Raw genomic sequence first — 14,679 nt, 5'->3', positions numbered from 1 at the left:
ACTGTATCCTGGTCACATCCGTTCGGTGTGGATGAGGACGTGGATGCACTGCTCCTGGTACGTCATTGTTGACTTCCTGTTACGCAATGCGGGGCTCGCAATCGTCACGGCCTACATAATTTGTAGGTAGACGCCATTCAGGAGCCAGAAAAACACAATGGCCGGGCATCGGATAACCAAACAGCGCAGTACGGATTTTATTGTTATTCAATTGGATTCGAATTTGGCTGGGAGCGAGAAGCGGGGAGCGGTTCGTCCTGCGAACGAGTGTGAGTGTGTTTGCCAGTGTGTGACAGTTGACGCCTCGCAAACAGGACGCTTCCGGTGGCCTCCGTGGATAGGAGCTGTAATTCGAGCGGCAAAGTGCACGTAATTAGCCAGCGACTTGCCGCGCTTGCACTTTTCTACTCGATTCGGTGGAAACCCCCGGCAGTCGGGTGAAATTCGAGGTCTACATTGTTTGTGTTATTGCATTAGTTTACAACAATATGGCGCGTAATGAGATGGAATTTGATTATGCCATTGTGAGCGCGAATCGGCGCTGCAATCGGAAACTAATGCCGATTCGGCCGTAAGTGCCTGTTGTGTTGTAATTACTAGTTAAACGGCTTAGGCTCATCTTGCAACAGCGGAATTTCCGAGGTGCTGGGAAATTTTGTCAACCAGTGCAAAAGGGAAAAAGGATGAGGATTTTAAAGTGAGAAAATATTACTAAAATTAAGTTTGAGATATTAAGATACATTTAGATAAACAATTGCAAAGTGTTAGCTGAACCATTTTAAATTCGCATAGATATAATTTTTGATAATTTGAGTTGTGATATTAGATGATTCTAAAACTATATGATTTATGTTGCTGCACATTGTGAAGAGAGTAAAATAATAGTTATGACCACTTAGAATTGATATTGCACTCGTTTTTCCCCGCTAGCCATTTAGGGTCATAAAACATTCGCAAGTACACAACTGTCAGTTGATTAAAGCACCTCAATCGCAAATAAAAACGGCATTACAATAAAAAATACGCAACGCTGATGAGCCTATTATAGTGACAGGAATGGCAGGAAAAGGACTCGCCATCACCCCCTCGAAAACTACGCACTACACTACACACACACTCACACCACACCGAACAACTGGTAAAAAATAAAGTCCATAAAAAAAAGGAACATCGCGTTGAGCAAAAATTGCCCACATTTGCGGGCTGACCAGCGGCCGTAACGACTGAAACAGGAACAAGGATAATGCGAGGACACTGGCAGCAACCACAACAGCAGACGCCGAATGGGAAATAAAAATAAATGTGCTAAATGGATAATAAAGTACAAAGAGCGACAGGCATAATGTCCGAACTGACACTCCAAAGCAAACGGAAAAAAAACAACACAGGCGAACCACAAAAATGGCAATCCTTGTGTGTGCGAGTCCTTTTTTTAAGCGTAATTTAACTGTTGTGGCCATTGTACTTAATTGAACTGTCAACGAAAATAGATAAACATAATGGCAAGTGAGGCAGAAAACTTGTTGGGGGAACGCATTCAGTTCTTAGTTTTGTCAAAAATCAGCTTTACTTTCCCTGAATCATAAAAGTCTTAGCGGATTATTGATGTTAGTATTAAAAGACTAAATTGTGTTTCTTTAAATCAATAGTAGGGGATTATAAATTGTATTTCATATCAAATAATATACATACATATACACAATAATTTTGGACAATTCTCTGTGCCATTCCTAAAAATGACTTGCTCAAATATACTTATAGTTGGGAAACTGTACGCTAAGCTGCGCCACTTCATGCCCCAAAAGGCTGCAATTAAAATAAGTACCCAGCCGCTTGGCTTTGGCAAATGGTGGACCGCCACCACACCATACTGCCGCATAACCCAGGGCCAACAAAAAGTGTTACAAAAACCATGATATATATGCACAAAGACCATATTATATGGTATATAAGCACATTGTGTTCGCAAGCTAATTAAGAAATTACTGCAGGCTAAACAGCGTCTGCCAAAAGCGCCAAAACCAGCCCTCGAAATTGGGCAGGCCCAGTCGCAGTTTGGGTGGCTGCTACTTGCAAAAAACCACTTCACATATGAGAACGGAAAATAAAATTAACAAAAAACCGAAAAAAATTGAGTGGGTTGACTCAAGTCGAATGCATGTTATCCTACACTACAAAATGTAAGTCGAATTTAAGAAATCAGAAAAGGAATAAACTATAAATTGATTTCGTGAAATGTTTAATGCTTGATGAAACAAACTCTGTATTTTTTAACTAACAAATGTTAATCCCATTAAGGTTAATGATTTACTGAGCTAATGTGGCTTTGTAATATGATAAACTGTTTGTTTTTTAATGTGATAGTTTTTTGTATAGCTGATGTACTCTGTTACACTAACCGACAAAAAAAAAGCGATCTCATAATCCGTCCAGCCAGCAAGCCAGTCAGGCAGCCACTCAGACCGACTCCCCAAATCCGGCCAAACAATTCACTTTACATATGAGCAAATGTGGCTCAAAAGGACCGGCAAAAAGCGAAGCTGCATTCATGGAAAGCAGCCAAAAAGCAGCCAACCAAAGTGCTCGTTGTCTGGGGGCAGGCAATTTTTATAATTTCGCTACAATTTTGAGGCATTTTATGGGATGAATTGAAATATATATTTTTTTTTTCGCTCTGCTCCTTTTCGGGCACATTTCGCATTCAGCCAAGGAAAGCCATCAAATCCATTCATGCGCTTAAATAAAATGCTCAAGCACTTGACTGCATCCATACAAAAATGTTGCGGAGAGCATCCGATGGCAGGAGGAGTGCCGAATAAAAGATTGCCTAATTTGTTCAGTTGGCTTGTACAAAAAAAATGCTGGAAACAAAAATGGCAAGGCTGAAGGCTGAACCCCTTTTTTTTGGGCTTTTAACAGAGGGCCAATGGACAATGGCAAGGTCCCATTGTGGGCGAAATTCATTTTGAGGACAGTAAATGGAAAGCCTAATCCCCAAGAGCGGCTTTATCCGATCTTGGATTGACAACAGAATAGATTACAGAATTTCACAGAAATAAGCAATCCTTAAAGTGCTGGCCAAATCCGGCCTTCGGCCAACAGATGAAAAACAAGGCAATAAACAAACGATTGGCTGCAAATAAATAAGCGCATCAAACGGGCATGCATTTATTCGTACAATAAAAACATTTTAACGCCCGCCATTTATGCGCAGTCGTGTGAAAAGCAACACTCCACACAATCGCCTATAATTATGCACATACAAGTATATATATCTATATGCGTTTGGGCCCAGATATATCTGGTGAATCGCAGTTATGCGAGCGTTTGGTAATTCAAACTTGCAGCCGCTTGTTAGGCGTTGCGAAAAAAGCATTTTATGCATTTTTATTGCCATTTATTTTGCGGGCGCACAATTCGCAATTTATTTTTGCAATTTAACACGCGATGCGGAGCGAAACTCGAACCTCGAACTGCAAAAAGGCCCCAAGGACCCAAGGGGGCCCAGGAAATGGGGGCTCGGCGCGGCTAAATTGCAACAAACTGCACAATAAATGGCAACTTAAAACGCCTGCAATGCAAGTAAAAACAAAAAGCAGCAACAGCAACATGCATTGCAGCAATTGTGGCAAAAGCTGTTCAGTTACCGGCATTGTTATAGCCGGGTTCTGGCATGGTATGTGTGAGTGTGTAACTGTGTGTGTGTGCGTGTGAGTGTTCGAAGGATGTACGGGTTTATTTGCGTTGGCAATTAAACGCAAATAGCGCTTTCAGGCGAAGGCAAAATGGCCGGGATAAATCCATGGAAAAACATTTGTATCAAATGCCAACAAATTGCTATACAACACGAAGATATAGAGGATGGGATCTGGGCGCAAGATTCGATCCAGGGACAATATATGTATATGTGGACAGATGGAAAGGTTGACTGCAATTGCACAAAGGGGTTGGGATCGGTTAAAAACTGGAAGCGGAAGGATTACATTTCATTTAACTTGACCCCAGCAGTAGATACAAATATCGATTAACACATTTAACCCTTCAAAAACGAATACATTTTATAGCTTTATATCCTCTCCATAAAATTAAAATATTAAACGCCTTTGATGAACAAAAAAAAGTGAATAGCTTCCAATAAACCGCTTAGAGCATTAAGAATCAACACCCATTTATTTTTGCTTTTTTCTATATGTTTATATAATTTATTAATACCTTTATATGTATAATTTGTTATTTGTATATTTATAAGCATTTCTTGTCTGTCGATGTGTCTGTGTGTGTGTACGCTTATGAGTTTGGTTTGGTTTCAGTTGAAGTTTGGATTATGTTAACATTCGATTAAAAGTATAAATAATTTAACTAATTATTTGGTAATTGCTTGACACACTTAATCTTACGAATAGCACTAAACTAACATTGATTGCCTTGGCCCAGAAAGAGCTTGGCTTAGCATATCGAACTAAACTAACATTTGACCAGCAATTTAAAGATTCAAAAGCCAAAAACAAAAACGGTACGAAAAATCAAGCGCCCCACGCAATCCACTTTTCATTGGTTTTATGTACATGGCGCGGGGCTTTTTAAAGCCTAAACTTATTGAGCAAGAGACATTTAAATTTACAAGGAGCTTGAGTTGTTAATATTTACAGGGGTTTTATTTTAGGAACAAACTATCATAAAAACTTGAAACCAATTGATGTGGTTGTGCACGGATTGGAGAAGCACTATCTAAATTTGATTCCTAACTGGGATGATTATGTACTATACAATACATATATATAAAAAACCTTTCCAATTTTATTTTCAGAATGCTGAATAACTGTTTTGAATTACCTTTACATAAGAAAGGTAACCAAACATTTCATTGTTCTCAAATGTATTTTAAATTTTTGTTACACTTTAGGAAATAATGTGAAACCCCTGAAACATATTTTGGAAAGCTTTCTCCTCCGTGCCACCACTTGGTTCGATTTGGCTCAGTAGGCCTTTTGGTTGGCGGATTTTTCCGCGGCAGGCGAGCTGACCTCCTTGTGCTGCCCGAACTGCTCCTTGCTTTCCAGGCAAAGGCCGCCCTTGGGGGGCGTGGCTGATGGTAGTGGCGAGCCGGGCTCCTGCTCCTCATCCGCCTCCACATCGATGGCCGCATCCTCGTCGTCCAGATGCGTACGCTCCTGCTCCGAATCGGAGTCCATGTCGGCCATCTCCGCCTCCGCCGGCATTGGATCGCAGGCCAAAAAGGGGCGTGGCGGCGGCGGTGGTTGCGACTGTGGATGTGGATGCTGATGTGGCTGTGGCGGATGCACCATGGGCGTGGGCGGCTTCAGCAGCGACATGGGCGCCGCCAGGCACCCCACGCCCTATACCAGCGACGAGAGGGGCGGTCGCGGGGGGCTGGTGTTGCGTGCCGCCGCATAATACTGCATCGGGTGGTGGTGCGGCGGCGGCGGTGGCACAAATCCCGCCGTGGTTCCATCATGATAGAGCACCGGTACACGCACCAGTCTCTGTGCCGCATGCGCCATGTTGGCCATGTTGGCTGCCTCCAGTTCGGCGGCCAGCTGACGCTTCCACTTGTTCCGGCGATTCTGGAACCAGATCTTCACCTGCGTTTCGGTCAAACGGAGGGAGGCAGCCAAACCCGCTCGCTCCGAGGAGCTGAGATACCGCTTCAGATCGAAGGTGGACTCCAGCTGGAAAACCTGTGCCCGGGAGAACACCGTCCTGGTTTTCTTCTTCCGCTTCGAGTTGCCATCGCCGTGGGGAGAGGAGCTGTCCGATGGACCATCCGTTCCATCGTCCTCCTCGATGATCTCCTCGCCCTCATCATCCGATTCGTTGGAGCTGCTGGGCAGCAAGTATCCGCCATGTGATCCGGCCAAGTGCGGATGCGGATGCGGATGGTGGGCGAGACTGGTGCCTCCGCCGCCTCCTCCGCTGCTGCTGCTGCTGGTGGGCGTGGTGGGCTGATGTGGATGCTGTTGCTGCTGCTGTGGATGCTGTTGCTGTTGCTGCTGCTGTTGATGTTGCTGCTGCTGCTGCTGTTGCTGCTGCGAGCTGAGTGGGTGGTACAGTGGGTGGAGTGGGTGGTGCGGTGGCGATTTGCTGGCCTGGTTCGAGTTGGCAGTGGTGTTGCTATTGTTGTTGTTGTTGCTGCTGCTATTGTTGTTGTTCGGGCTCATGGAAGTGGGCGATGGTGGATTCTCTGTTGTGTTCGTCGAGGAACTGTCTGCAAATAGAGAGAGAGAGAGAGAGCGTCAAAAAATGGAGAGAGAAAAACAGTTAGAAAGAGAGTCGAAGGCAAAGAGCTTAAATTGTATTAGTTGATTTGTCAGTCTGGGTGGTTGGGTGTACTTGTGGGTGGTACTGTGGTGCTGGGGTGGTTCCTCCTAAGGGTTGCTGCTCCAAGACTCGCTATCTCTGTATCTGTGTGTGCAGAGATTTAAGCTGCAACACTTAACCTCACACTTGTCGCCCCAGCTTTTTTATTTTTTGTGTCATTCGTGATTGCTGTGGGCTTCTAAAGCGCAGACGCCGAGAGTATACATCTCCATATATATTTATACATATACATATATATATATATAGATAAACTCACATATATACATACTGATAGTATAATATAGCATAGCAATCCCTGCTCTGTCTGCGCATTAAATTACCATTTAAAATGGCTGTCAGTCAGCTTGGCCGATTTTCTTTTTATCGAAGCTTTTAGTTTTGATCTCATTTGAAAAGTTTAAATTGCCGTAATTTGCCTTGAATGGATTTCGGGCAGCAGAAAAAATTAAATCCCTTAATAGCACGCCGGCTGAAAACTTTCACCCGGAAACTCAACTAGCCGTAAGGATAGCTGCCGCAGTTGGCAATTGCCATTTGGCCATTGGAGTGGCTGCAAAGGTGAAGAACTTAAGGCCAATTTACATGAACAAATGCAATTGCAATGACTCTTAATGCCAAAGGGGCCAATTAAACGGGCTTAAAATGCACTCACTGCTGCAGCAACCACTGCATTCGCATTCGCATTTCCATTTGCAGTTGCACTCTACGGCGAAACATGTCAAACGCTTTGTCCGTAACTCGATACTCGATTACAAATTGCAATTAATTGCAAATGACGATTAAGGCAGTCGTCTCACTTGGCTTCCATTTCATTTCGTGAATGTGTGGGTGAGCTTAAGACATTTGCCTATAGTCTGCTTCTGGGGCGAAATTCTTTGAGGCATTAGTCGCTGCCGTCCACTAAACAACTTAACTTTAAGTCGAATGCAACGGCATTCCAGAGCACTAACAAAAAACCTACTTAAAATTAAAGAGAAATTAAATAATTTAATGTAATCTAATTTTTGAAATCTGAACTTTCTTGGTATATATTTTAATTGTGTTATTTACCAAAAAATTATGCTATTCTAATGGTGATGCCAAAAATGCAGCTTTCACAGAAAAAAAACATTAAAATTGTATAAATATTTGTGAAGGTACTAACAATTTCAAGTCACTAAATTGTTAATTTTATTGGGTATTTTAATACTTTTAATTGGAAACTGTGTTATTATTAATTTTAACACCCAATTCATTGTTTTACTATTCTTTTCGGTTAGTGTACTGCGAGGAATGCCTGACACATCACATTCCTGGCGAAAATAAAAGGGCGGATGCAACGATTGCTAAGCCGCTGTGGCATGTGCTCAGTACAGTTCAGTTCAGTTCAGTCGTCTTAATTTGAACGGGTCGGAAAACTCCATTGCCAGTTGCCACTTGCCACTTGCCAGTTGCCAGTATGTTGTTGGCTTTTGGCTCTTGGCTCTTGGCTATTTTTTAATCAACTTACCATGAGTGGGACTGTGGAAGGGCAGTCGCTGGGGGGCCCAGGGCCATCCGGGCGGACAGAGGGCGGCATAGCGACCCGCCAAAGCTCCCCACTGAGAGATGAAGCCCAGCCTGCAAGGAGATGGAAAAATACTGGTTAATAACGCCATCAATTATGCATTCCCATGATTGCCAGAAAATCAAGACGTGAAAAGAGCCCCCCATCCCAAAATGCGGGCCCAAGTTAAGAGGCCATTAGGCATTTACCATTTTGCCGACGGCCAAAAGTTGTTCAGCCGAAGAAAGTTGAGGCATCAAAGTTCGCCGGAGGGGAAGGAGGAAAAATCAAGGAGGCTGGCGACCCTTAACAACCCCATAACTGACAACAGCTGTTAAGAATTTGGCCCACTCAACCCTGCCAGCAGAGTATATATTAGGATACACTCAAAAACAATCTTATCAGCATTGATACATTGTATAAATGAATTCGTAATTAATACTATTTAAGCTGAAATCATTAATATTTCCGTTTAAATTATAAAATTGTATTTAATTTTTAAATTAAATAACCATTTTAAATATCTCCTTACAACATTAGATAATAGATAATATGTACTTTCATTTTCTCCTCGTGTACTTGAGTGTGTAACCTTGTTAACTTACTGGCTTAAAAGCATCTTTATAAATACATTTTATTTATTTATGCTGGCAAGACGAAACACTTTTCGTTATAATGTGTTCTATATTCGCCTTGAGCAGATTTATCTGGGGTGGGTTTGGCTGGGTTGCTTTTCTCTCTTTTTTGGCATGTCAAAACAGTCGGAACGTAATTGGCCAAAGTTGGTTTTGTCTCATCGATTCTGATTGATTCATTGGTTTTTTATTTACCGTTTTTTAAGCTTCCCACGCACCCACTGAACTTTGGTGTTAAATGTAAGCCGCACGAACGGCATTCTCACCGTTCTAAAATGCCAATTCGCACAATATGGTTCGGAATGGTACACATATATATCGTATAGTGCCTACCCCTTAAGCTCGTTTTGCTTTTGCATTTCGCATTTCGCTTTTACCGGACGGTTGGTCTAAGCCTTCCCCACAAACTTTGACCCTTTGGGCAGGTGACCCGTGGGCAGACGACTGTGATTTCTTTTCGAGGGTGCAACTGCAACCCAACCACCTCGACCAGACATTCAGTATGCATCAGTGTGTGTGTATGTGTGACATTAACATTTAGTTGACCTCTTTCGCTGCGGCCAAGGGTGCATCAGGTGTGGAAATCAATAGCCAGGTGGGCGGGAAAGCCACCACCTCTTCGTTTGCGCCGATTCCCGTTGCCACTTTCCCCACTTTTCCACTTGCCAGCAGTAATGATTTTCAATTAAGTTTACTTTCAGCCCGGCCTGGCAAATTATGAGGAGGACCCTTCTGGGGCTTCCCCAAGTTGCCAGCTCAAATCACTTCTAATGGGCTTCATGTTTACAGCGGCAATTGAGAGAAATCCGCTTTGGCTTTCGGTTAGTTGCGAAGCAGCCGGAAGCCAGACCCCAAACAGCCACAAAAAGACAAAAATAGGAGGACCTCCTCTCAGGTTACGAGCACGACCACAGAAATCAGGCTCTGAACCGAGATATTGCTATTGATTTTTGGGACAAAGTGTAGTTAAAGGGTTTGCCAAATAGTGTATGAATTTTCACTTAAGTTGAGAAAACTATTAAAAAACTTTCAAAAGGTGTCAAAGGCAAATTGTGTTTAAACATTAAACTCATCTATTTTTATGATTTTACTAAAGGCTTTTGATTTTTATATTCAATTCAGCATTTATTAATCGTATTTAAAAGATTTTTGCAGCGTGACTCAAGAAAAAAAACAATGGTAAATTGCATAATCCACTTTTTTAATTAATCCCTGCTTTCCCCCAAGTGAAGGCATCATTTTTGCTCCTCGGGCAAGACGAAAAAAAGGACAAAAGAAATTACCTCAATTACTTGGCTAATTCCGTACGACGATGGTCGACATGGAAAATCAAAACAAAAGCTTGTAGCCATTTGCTCGACTAATTACGCAAATCAAGAGCTCGACGGCGGGGGTAATGAAATAAATACAAAATAAATTTGGCCACGGCAAACCGCGGACAGCTGGGTATACATTTCCATGGCCATTTCCATTGGTGTCATTTTGCGGCGGAAGCGGACGGCCATGTTTTAAAAGTGGGTGCGCCTGCTCTGCTCCCAAATGGAGCACCCTCGAAGAACCGGGACCCCAATCACCCCCGGCTGTCAGATGTGGGGAAAATGCGGGGATTGGTGGATGTTGATGCATTTGTTATTTAGCTTTTAATGAATTGTTTGCGGTTCTCGCTTTGGGCTCCTTTTTTTTCCCCAGCTCGCCCATCATAATTTCTCGTCTTGGGATCCCTTTGTCCGAGGGATAAAAGTGTGCTATGCAATTGAGTTGTTTAACATGGCGTTCAACATCGCATTTCGGTTGGGTTTGGGTTTCGGAGGATTGCCTCTGCTTTGATGTCCGCGAGCGATTTGTGGGTTTTTGCTTTGTGTATTGAGATCTAAGCAAAGTTCAAAGTAATATGATTTGACTGAATGGCTGGGGTTAAGTTTGGCTGGAATATCCAATTCAAATGGTATTACCCGCACTTTTTATCCGCCAATTGTCGCATTAACGAAATTGATTTAAATAAATAAATTTAAATGGGAGACCTAGCGATCTGTGAGCCCTAAAACCGCTTAGGAATCGCTCATGCATAAAAGATTTGCACACGCTAATTGGTTCATCCCGTGCGGGATTCCCCTTCCCCTTCCCGAAAGCAAAATTTATTTTACATTGTTGACATTTCGAGGTGCGGGTTTTCGAGGGGCTCTCGACCTGGCCGCAAAAGTAGGCAAAATATTAAACACTCGAATGGGCAGCGAACTTTGCTTTTGTCATTAAACGGGATTATTAGCAATATTCCAGTGCCTGGGGAGCGGCTTAGGATATATCCCACAGTTCCGAGAGTGCTAAACAAAAAGTGCCCGAAAATGGTGACATTTGTGAAGAGCATGATATTAGTTTTTCCTTTTTTTTTTTTGGCCACCATGGGAAGCCCCGCCAAATGACACGTGACCAGAGAATGAAGAACACAGAGAAAGTCAAGCCTCGGATCGAGATTGAATGCATCCGATGGTCTGCGGAATATGTTTTGATTAAATTGCGACCATAGAAATTCCCACCACACCATCTCGATAAGGAATCAAAGGCATTTCACCACTAAACGCTAATCCCCTCAGCGCCCGAATCAGATACAGATGGAGAGATACTCGTGTATTATGGGATTGTTAAGGACTTCAATTGCGATTGCAATTGGATTGTAATTACTTCTGGGTGTATACATGTACATCGCTTTTCCTGTGTGTGTGTAATTATAATGTCATCGTCTGCTTTTTGCGCCATCCTGTGAGAAAAAGGACAATGCAAGAGCACCCTTTCCGTTCGCCGTTCCATTGTTTCGAATCCACTCACAAGCATATCGAGTTACACCTCTTGAATGGTTTTTTCCCTGCTCTCCAACTTTTCGAAATCCCCCCTCGACCAACGGAATCGTAATTAAGTACAGACCGAGGAGAAAGCCCAGCGACTAATTAAAAACGTAAGCGCGACTGTCAAAATAAGCGCAATTCGGGAGGAAAGTCCGCTCAAACTATTAAACGATCACTCAGCAGTATTTGTATATCCGCCGGCATTAATCATTCCGAGTGATGATCAACTGATAAACCAGTCACATAGGCAGCCACACGTCAGCTGGGCAAGCGCCAAGCCGCAGGAGGCGACACTTCCAGCAGGACGAAGGATGAGGACAAAGGCGAGGTCCTTAATTGGGGTAACCGAGCACGGGGCACAGTCGAGTTGATAGGGACAGTAGCGACCCTCGGCTAACCTGACTAACTTCCCTTATCGGAACGATCAGCGACGCGGGCACGCGCAAATGAAATGAAAATGATCATTATTAAAAAAAAGTCGGGGGACCAAAACGTCTGGGGGAGTCCCCTCTCATAAAATAAAAGTGCAACTTATAAATTCCCTTCGTCGTTGTTTTTTAATTCATCACATGCGTTAATCGAGCTGACTGGTAATACGATCGCTCATTCAATATGCAACATTTTGAAAGCCGGCTAAGTGGGGTTAATATCCCAGTGAATGCACAAGAAAAAGCAAACATATTTACACAGAGAAAAGAAATTAAAATACGAATATCAAAAGTAAAATAATATAAATTACATTAAATTATAATCCTTATTTAGATACATTTTACCTAAAAAAAAATCACATTGCTTGTCTTGTGCTAAAAATTTTGGATGTTCGCAATATTTTCTATGTACATCTTTTTTTGAGTGCATACTTTGTATCAATAGGTTGCATTTGCAGGACGAACAGCTGGAGAAACGTGTGTTTTTTTTTCTGTGGGTCAGTTTGGAGGGTCTGAGGGCTCATTCATCGAAGAGCCACGTTTTGCATACAAATACTGGGGCATTGTCAGTCCGTCAATCAGGCAGTCAGTCAGTTATTTTCGTTCCCGAAACGTTGCATTGAATTACAACTGGCAAATGTTATGTAACTCGATAGGCTGACCAAATTGCTGGGCGGAGAAATATTAACCCCGGGCTGTTAGGCACTTTTCTGCATAAATTCGAGGTCACCTAGTGCCCAAATGCAACTGAACACTGTCCCAACGGCTTTATCTGTCAGGAATCGTTAGAGCCTTTTGAGGACAATGGACTGGTATTTTAGCCATTTGCATCTTCACCCACTTAGTGTCTCGTGTAACGTTTGCCCAACAATTTTCGGTCTTATCGACCATCTCCCGGCTACTTTGTCCCTTGGTCCCTCTCTCCGCTTTTTGTGCACTTCCTGCGAAGAGATTTGTGTCACCTTCCTTTGTCTTCCCCTAGGACGATTATATAAAATTGGCCCAGCCCGAGGGCGAACAAGTGGAATGGCAGCCTCTTTGGGCTCATTGAGGCAAGGCTTGACTTTTTGGTTTCAGCTTGCCAAAGACCGTTTTAATCTGGGTCGTCTACACTGAGCCAGAAATGGGTACAAAAATGTTTCGAGCGAAGATTGCCTGATGTTATCTAAAACAGATTTGGAACTGCAGAATAAGCTTGATAAGTAATGCTCCAAAACAAGCTTATTGGTAATTTCTACATTGAATAAAAAGCATTAAGGTAAGAGCTTCCGATAATTAGATATGTATATAAAATGATATTATCCCCATTTTATTAACTCTACATAACGAAAATTATTTTAATTTGAAAATGACTGCAATTTAACCACTTTAAATTCTTTTAATTTATATTTTAAAGAGTCAAAGCCAAGTATTATCATCAAGGGAAATAAATTGCAAAATTTGCTAACTCAGATATTAAGTTCCTTATTCAGCTTTAACTTTAGATTTAAAAAGTTTCCCTGATCCCCATTATAAACCTGGAACATATTTGCTCACCTGGACAGCATGGCTGCATCCTGTGGTCCGCCGGCTCCTGGCTGCGGCAACTGCGGAATGGGCGTTATCAGCCCGGCGGCGCCGTTCTTCTTGGCCGGTTCGCTGCGGCTCAGGATGCTGGAGATGGAGAAGCTGGTGAATCCGTTGGAGCCGGTGGTGCTCTTGCCGCCGCCCCCGCTGCTCCCGTTGCTGTCGTTGCTGTTGTTGCTCAGATTGGCGGCTGCCACCGCTGCCGCTGCCGCCGCTGCTGCAGCCGAGGCGCAAGTGTTGTTGTGATTGAGCGCCTTGCTGTTGTTGTTGTTCAGACTGTGTCCCTGCAACTCCTCGCCGCCGTTCCTCTCCGGACTCTTTGGCGGCGGACTCAAGCGTTCGCCGTGCGACTGATGTTGCTGCTGCACCTGCAACTGTTGTTGCTGCTGCTGCTGCTGTTGCTGTTGGCTGGTGGGCGTGAGGGCGTGTTGCAGCAAAGCGGGATGTGTGGCCCCGTGGGCGGGATGCAAGTGGCCAAAGGTGTGGAGCGCATGATGCAGTGCCACCGGATGGCCGCCCAGTGTGCTCAAGTGGTGCTGCAAGTGGTGATGCAACACCGCCGGCGGAACGGCTCCTCCGTTGGGACTGTGATGGAAGTGATTGCCGCCGGAGGCGGACGTGGTGGGCGTGCCGGCGGCCGTGTTGGGCGTATTGGAGCGATGGGTGGGCGTGGCGGGCGGCGAGCTGCCGTCGGCGGAACGGGCCGGCGAGCGGACCAGCAGCGGACTATCGCGGGCGGCGGCGCCCAAAGGACTCGGTTCCGGACTGGAGACCACACTGATGTCGACTTCGGCCTCGGAGGAAGACATGGTTTTGAATTACTTTTATTTTTTGTTTAAGTTAGCTAGTTCAAATAATTATTGCAGCACTTTTGTTCTTTGGTTTTTCACAGGTGTTTTTCTTTGCTTTATATTTGCGTTAAAAATTGTGAAGAACTTTTCATCACTTTGTACGTGGCACGAAAAACTCGTTAAGGGAAAACGCCGAGCGCTACCGTTGGAAGAAACACGTCTGTACCGTTTGATCAACGTTTCGCATTTAAATTCAAATGCCGCTGTTAACGGACGCACAAGTCGCAGTCCTGAGTCCTGAGTCCCGAGTCCTTCGTCCTTTTGTGTCTGTGCTGGTAACTGCTGATTGTGTTTGTGTGTGCGTGCGTTTGTGTATGTGTCTGTGTCTGTGTCTATGAATGTGTGTGTGTGTGTGTGTGGGAAAGCGATCGTTTAGTGTTTTTATTGTTTCAGTCTCTGGATTTTTAACCCCCGGTCTCGTGTCCGGAGAGCATGGAACTGAAACTGAAACTGAGACCGAGGTGGTTGGCTGGCAGCCCTGCAAATTCTTTTGGT

General features: G+C 43.9%; 2 protein-coding genes across 2 annotated transcripts; both read right to left on the bottom strand.

Moving 5' to 3' along the window:
• Window positions 1-4,227: 4,227 nt before the first annotated feature.
• LOC108091868 (POU domain, class 6, transcription factor 2-like) lies at window positions 4,228-5,333 on the bottom strand. Its single transcript, XM_017191248.2, has one exon. It carries the CDS (start codon window positions 5,331-5,333, stop codon window positions 4,977-4,979), a length of 357 nt encoding a protein of 118 aa, XP_017046737.1. The 3' UTR covers window positions 4,228-4,976.
• A 24-nt stretch (window positions 5,334-5,357) lies between these two features.
• Window positions 5,358-14,453, bottom strand: LOC108091867 (homeobox protein Hmx). The gene is made up of 3 exons (XM_017191247.2): window positions 13,304-14,453; window positions 7,829-7,938; window positions 5,358-6,226 (listed from the first exon to the last, which is right to left on the bottom strand). Exons 1-3 carry the CDS (start codon window positions 14,140-14,142, stop codon window positions 5,358-5,360), a joined length of 1,818 nt encoding a protein of 605 aa, XP_017046736.1. The 5' UTR covers window positions 14,143-14,453.
• Window positions 14,454-14,679: the final 226 nt, after the last annotated feature.

The sequence above is a fragment of the Drosophila ficusphila genome, unplaced genomic scaffold (genome assembly GCF_018152265.1).
Source record: "Drosophila ficusphila isolate 14025-0441.05 unplaced genomic scaffold, ASM1815226v1 contig_791, whole genome shotgun sequence".
NCBI classification, from domain to species: Eukaryota; Metazoa; Arthropoda; class Insecta; order Diptera; family Drosophilidae; genus Drosophila; species Drosophila ficusphila.
This window is presented reverse-complemented; position numbering and strand designations above follow the sequence as displayed.

Excerpts from the sequence above, each read along its gene's own strand:
- LOC108091868 (XM_017191248.2), bottom strand. The coding sequence starts at position 5,333 with ATGTCGCTGCTGAAGCCGCCCACGCCCATGGTGCATCCGCCACAGCCA.
- LOC108091867 (XM_017191247.2), bottom strand. The coding sequence starts at position 14,142 with ATGTCTTCCTCCGAGGCCGAAGTCGACATCAGTGTGGTCTCCAGTCCG. Across the intron at positions 7,939-13,303 it reads GATGCAGCCATGCTGTCCAG|GCTGGGCTTCATCTCTCAGT; the intron begins GTGAGCAAATAT and ends ATCTCCTTGCAG. Across the intron at positions 6,227-7,828 it reads CTTCCACAGTCCCACTCATG|ACAGTTCCTCGACGAACACA; the intron begins GTAAGTTGATTA and ends CTCTATTTGCAG.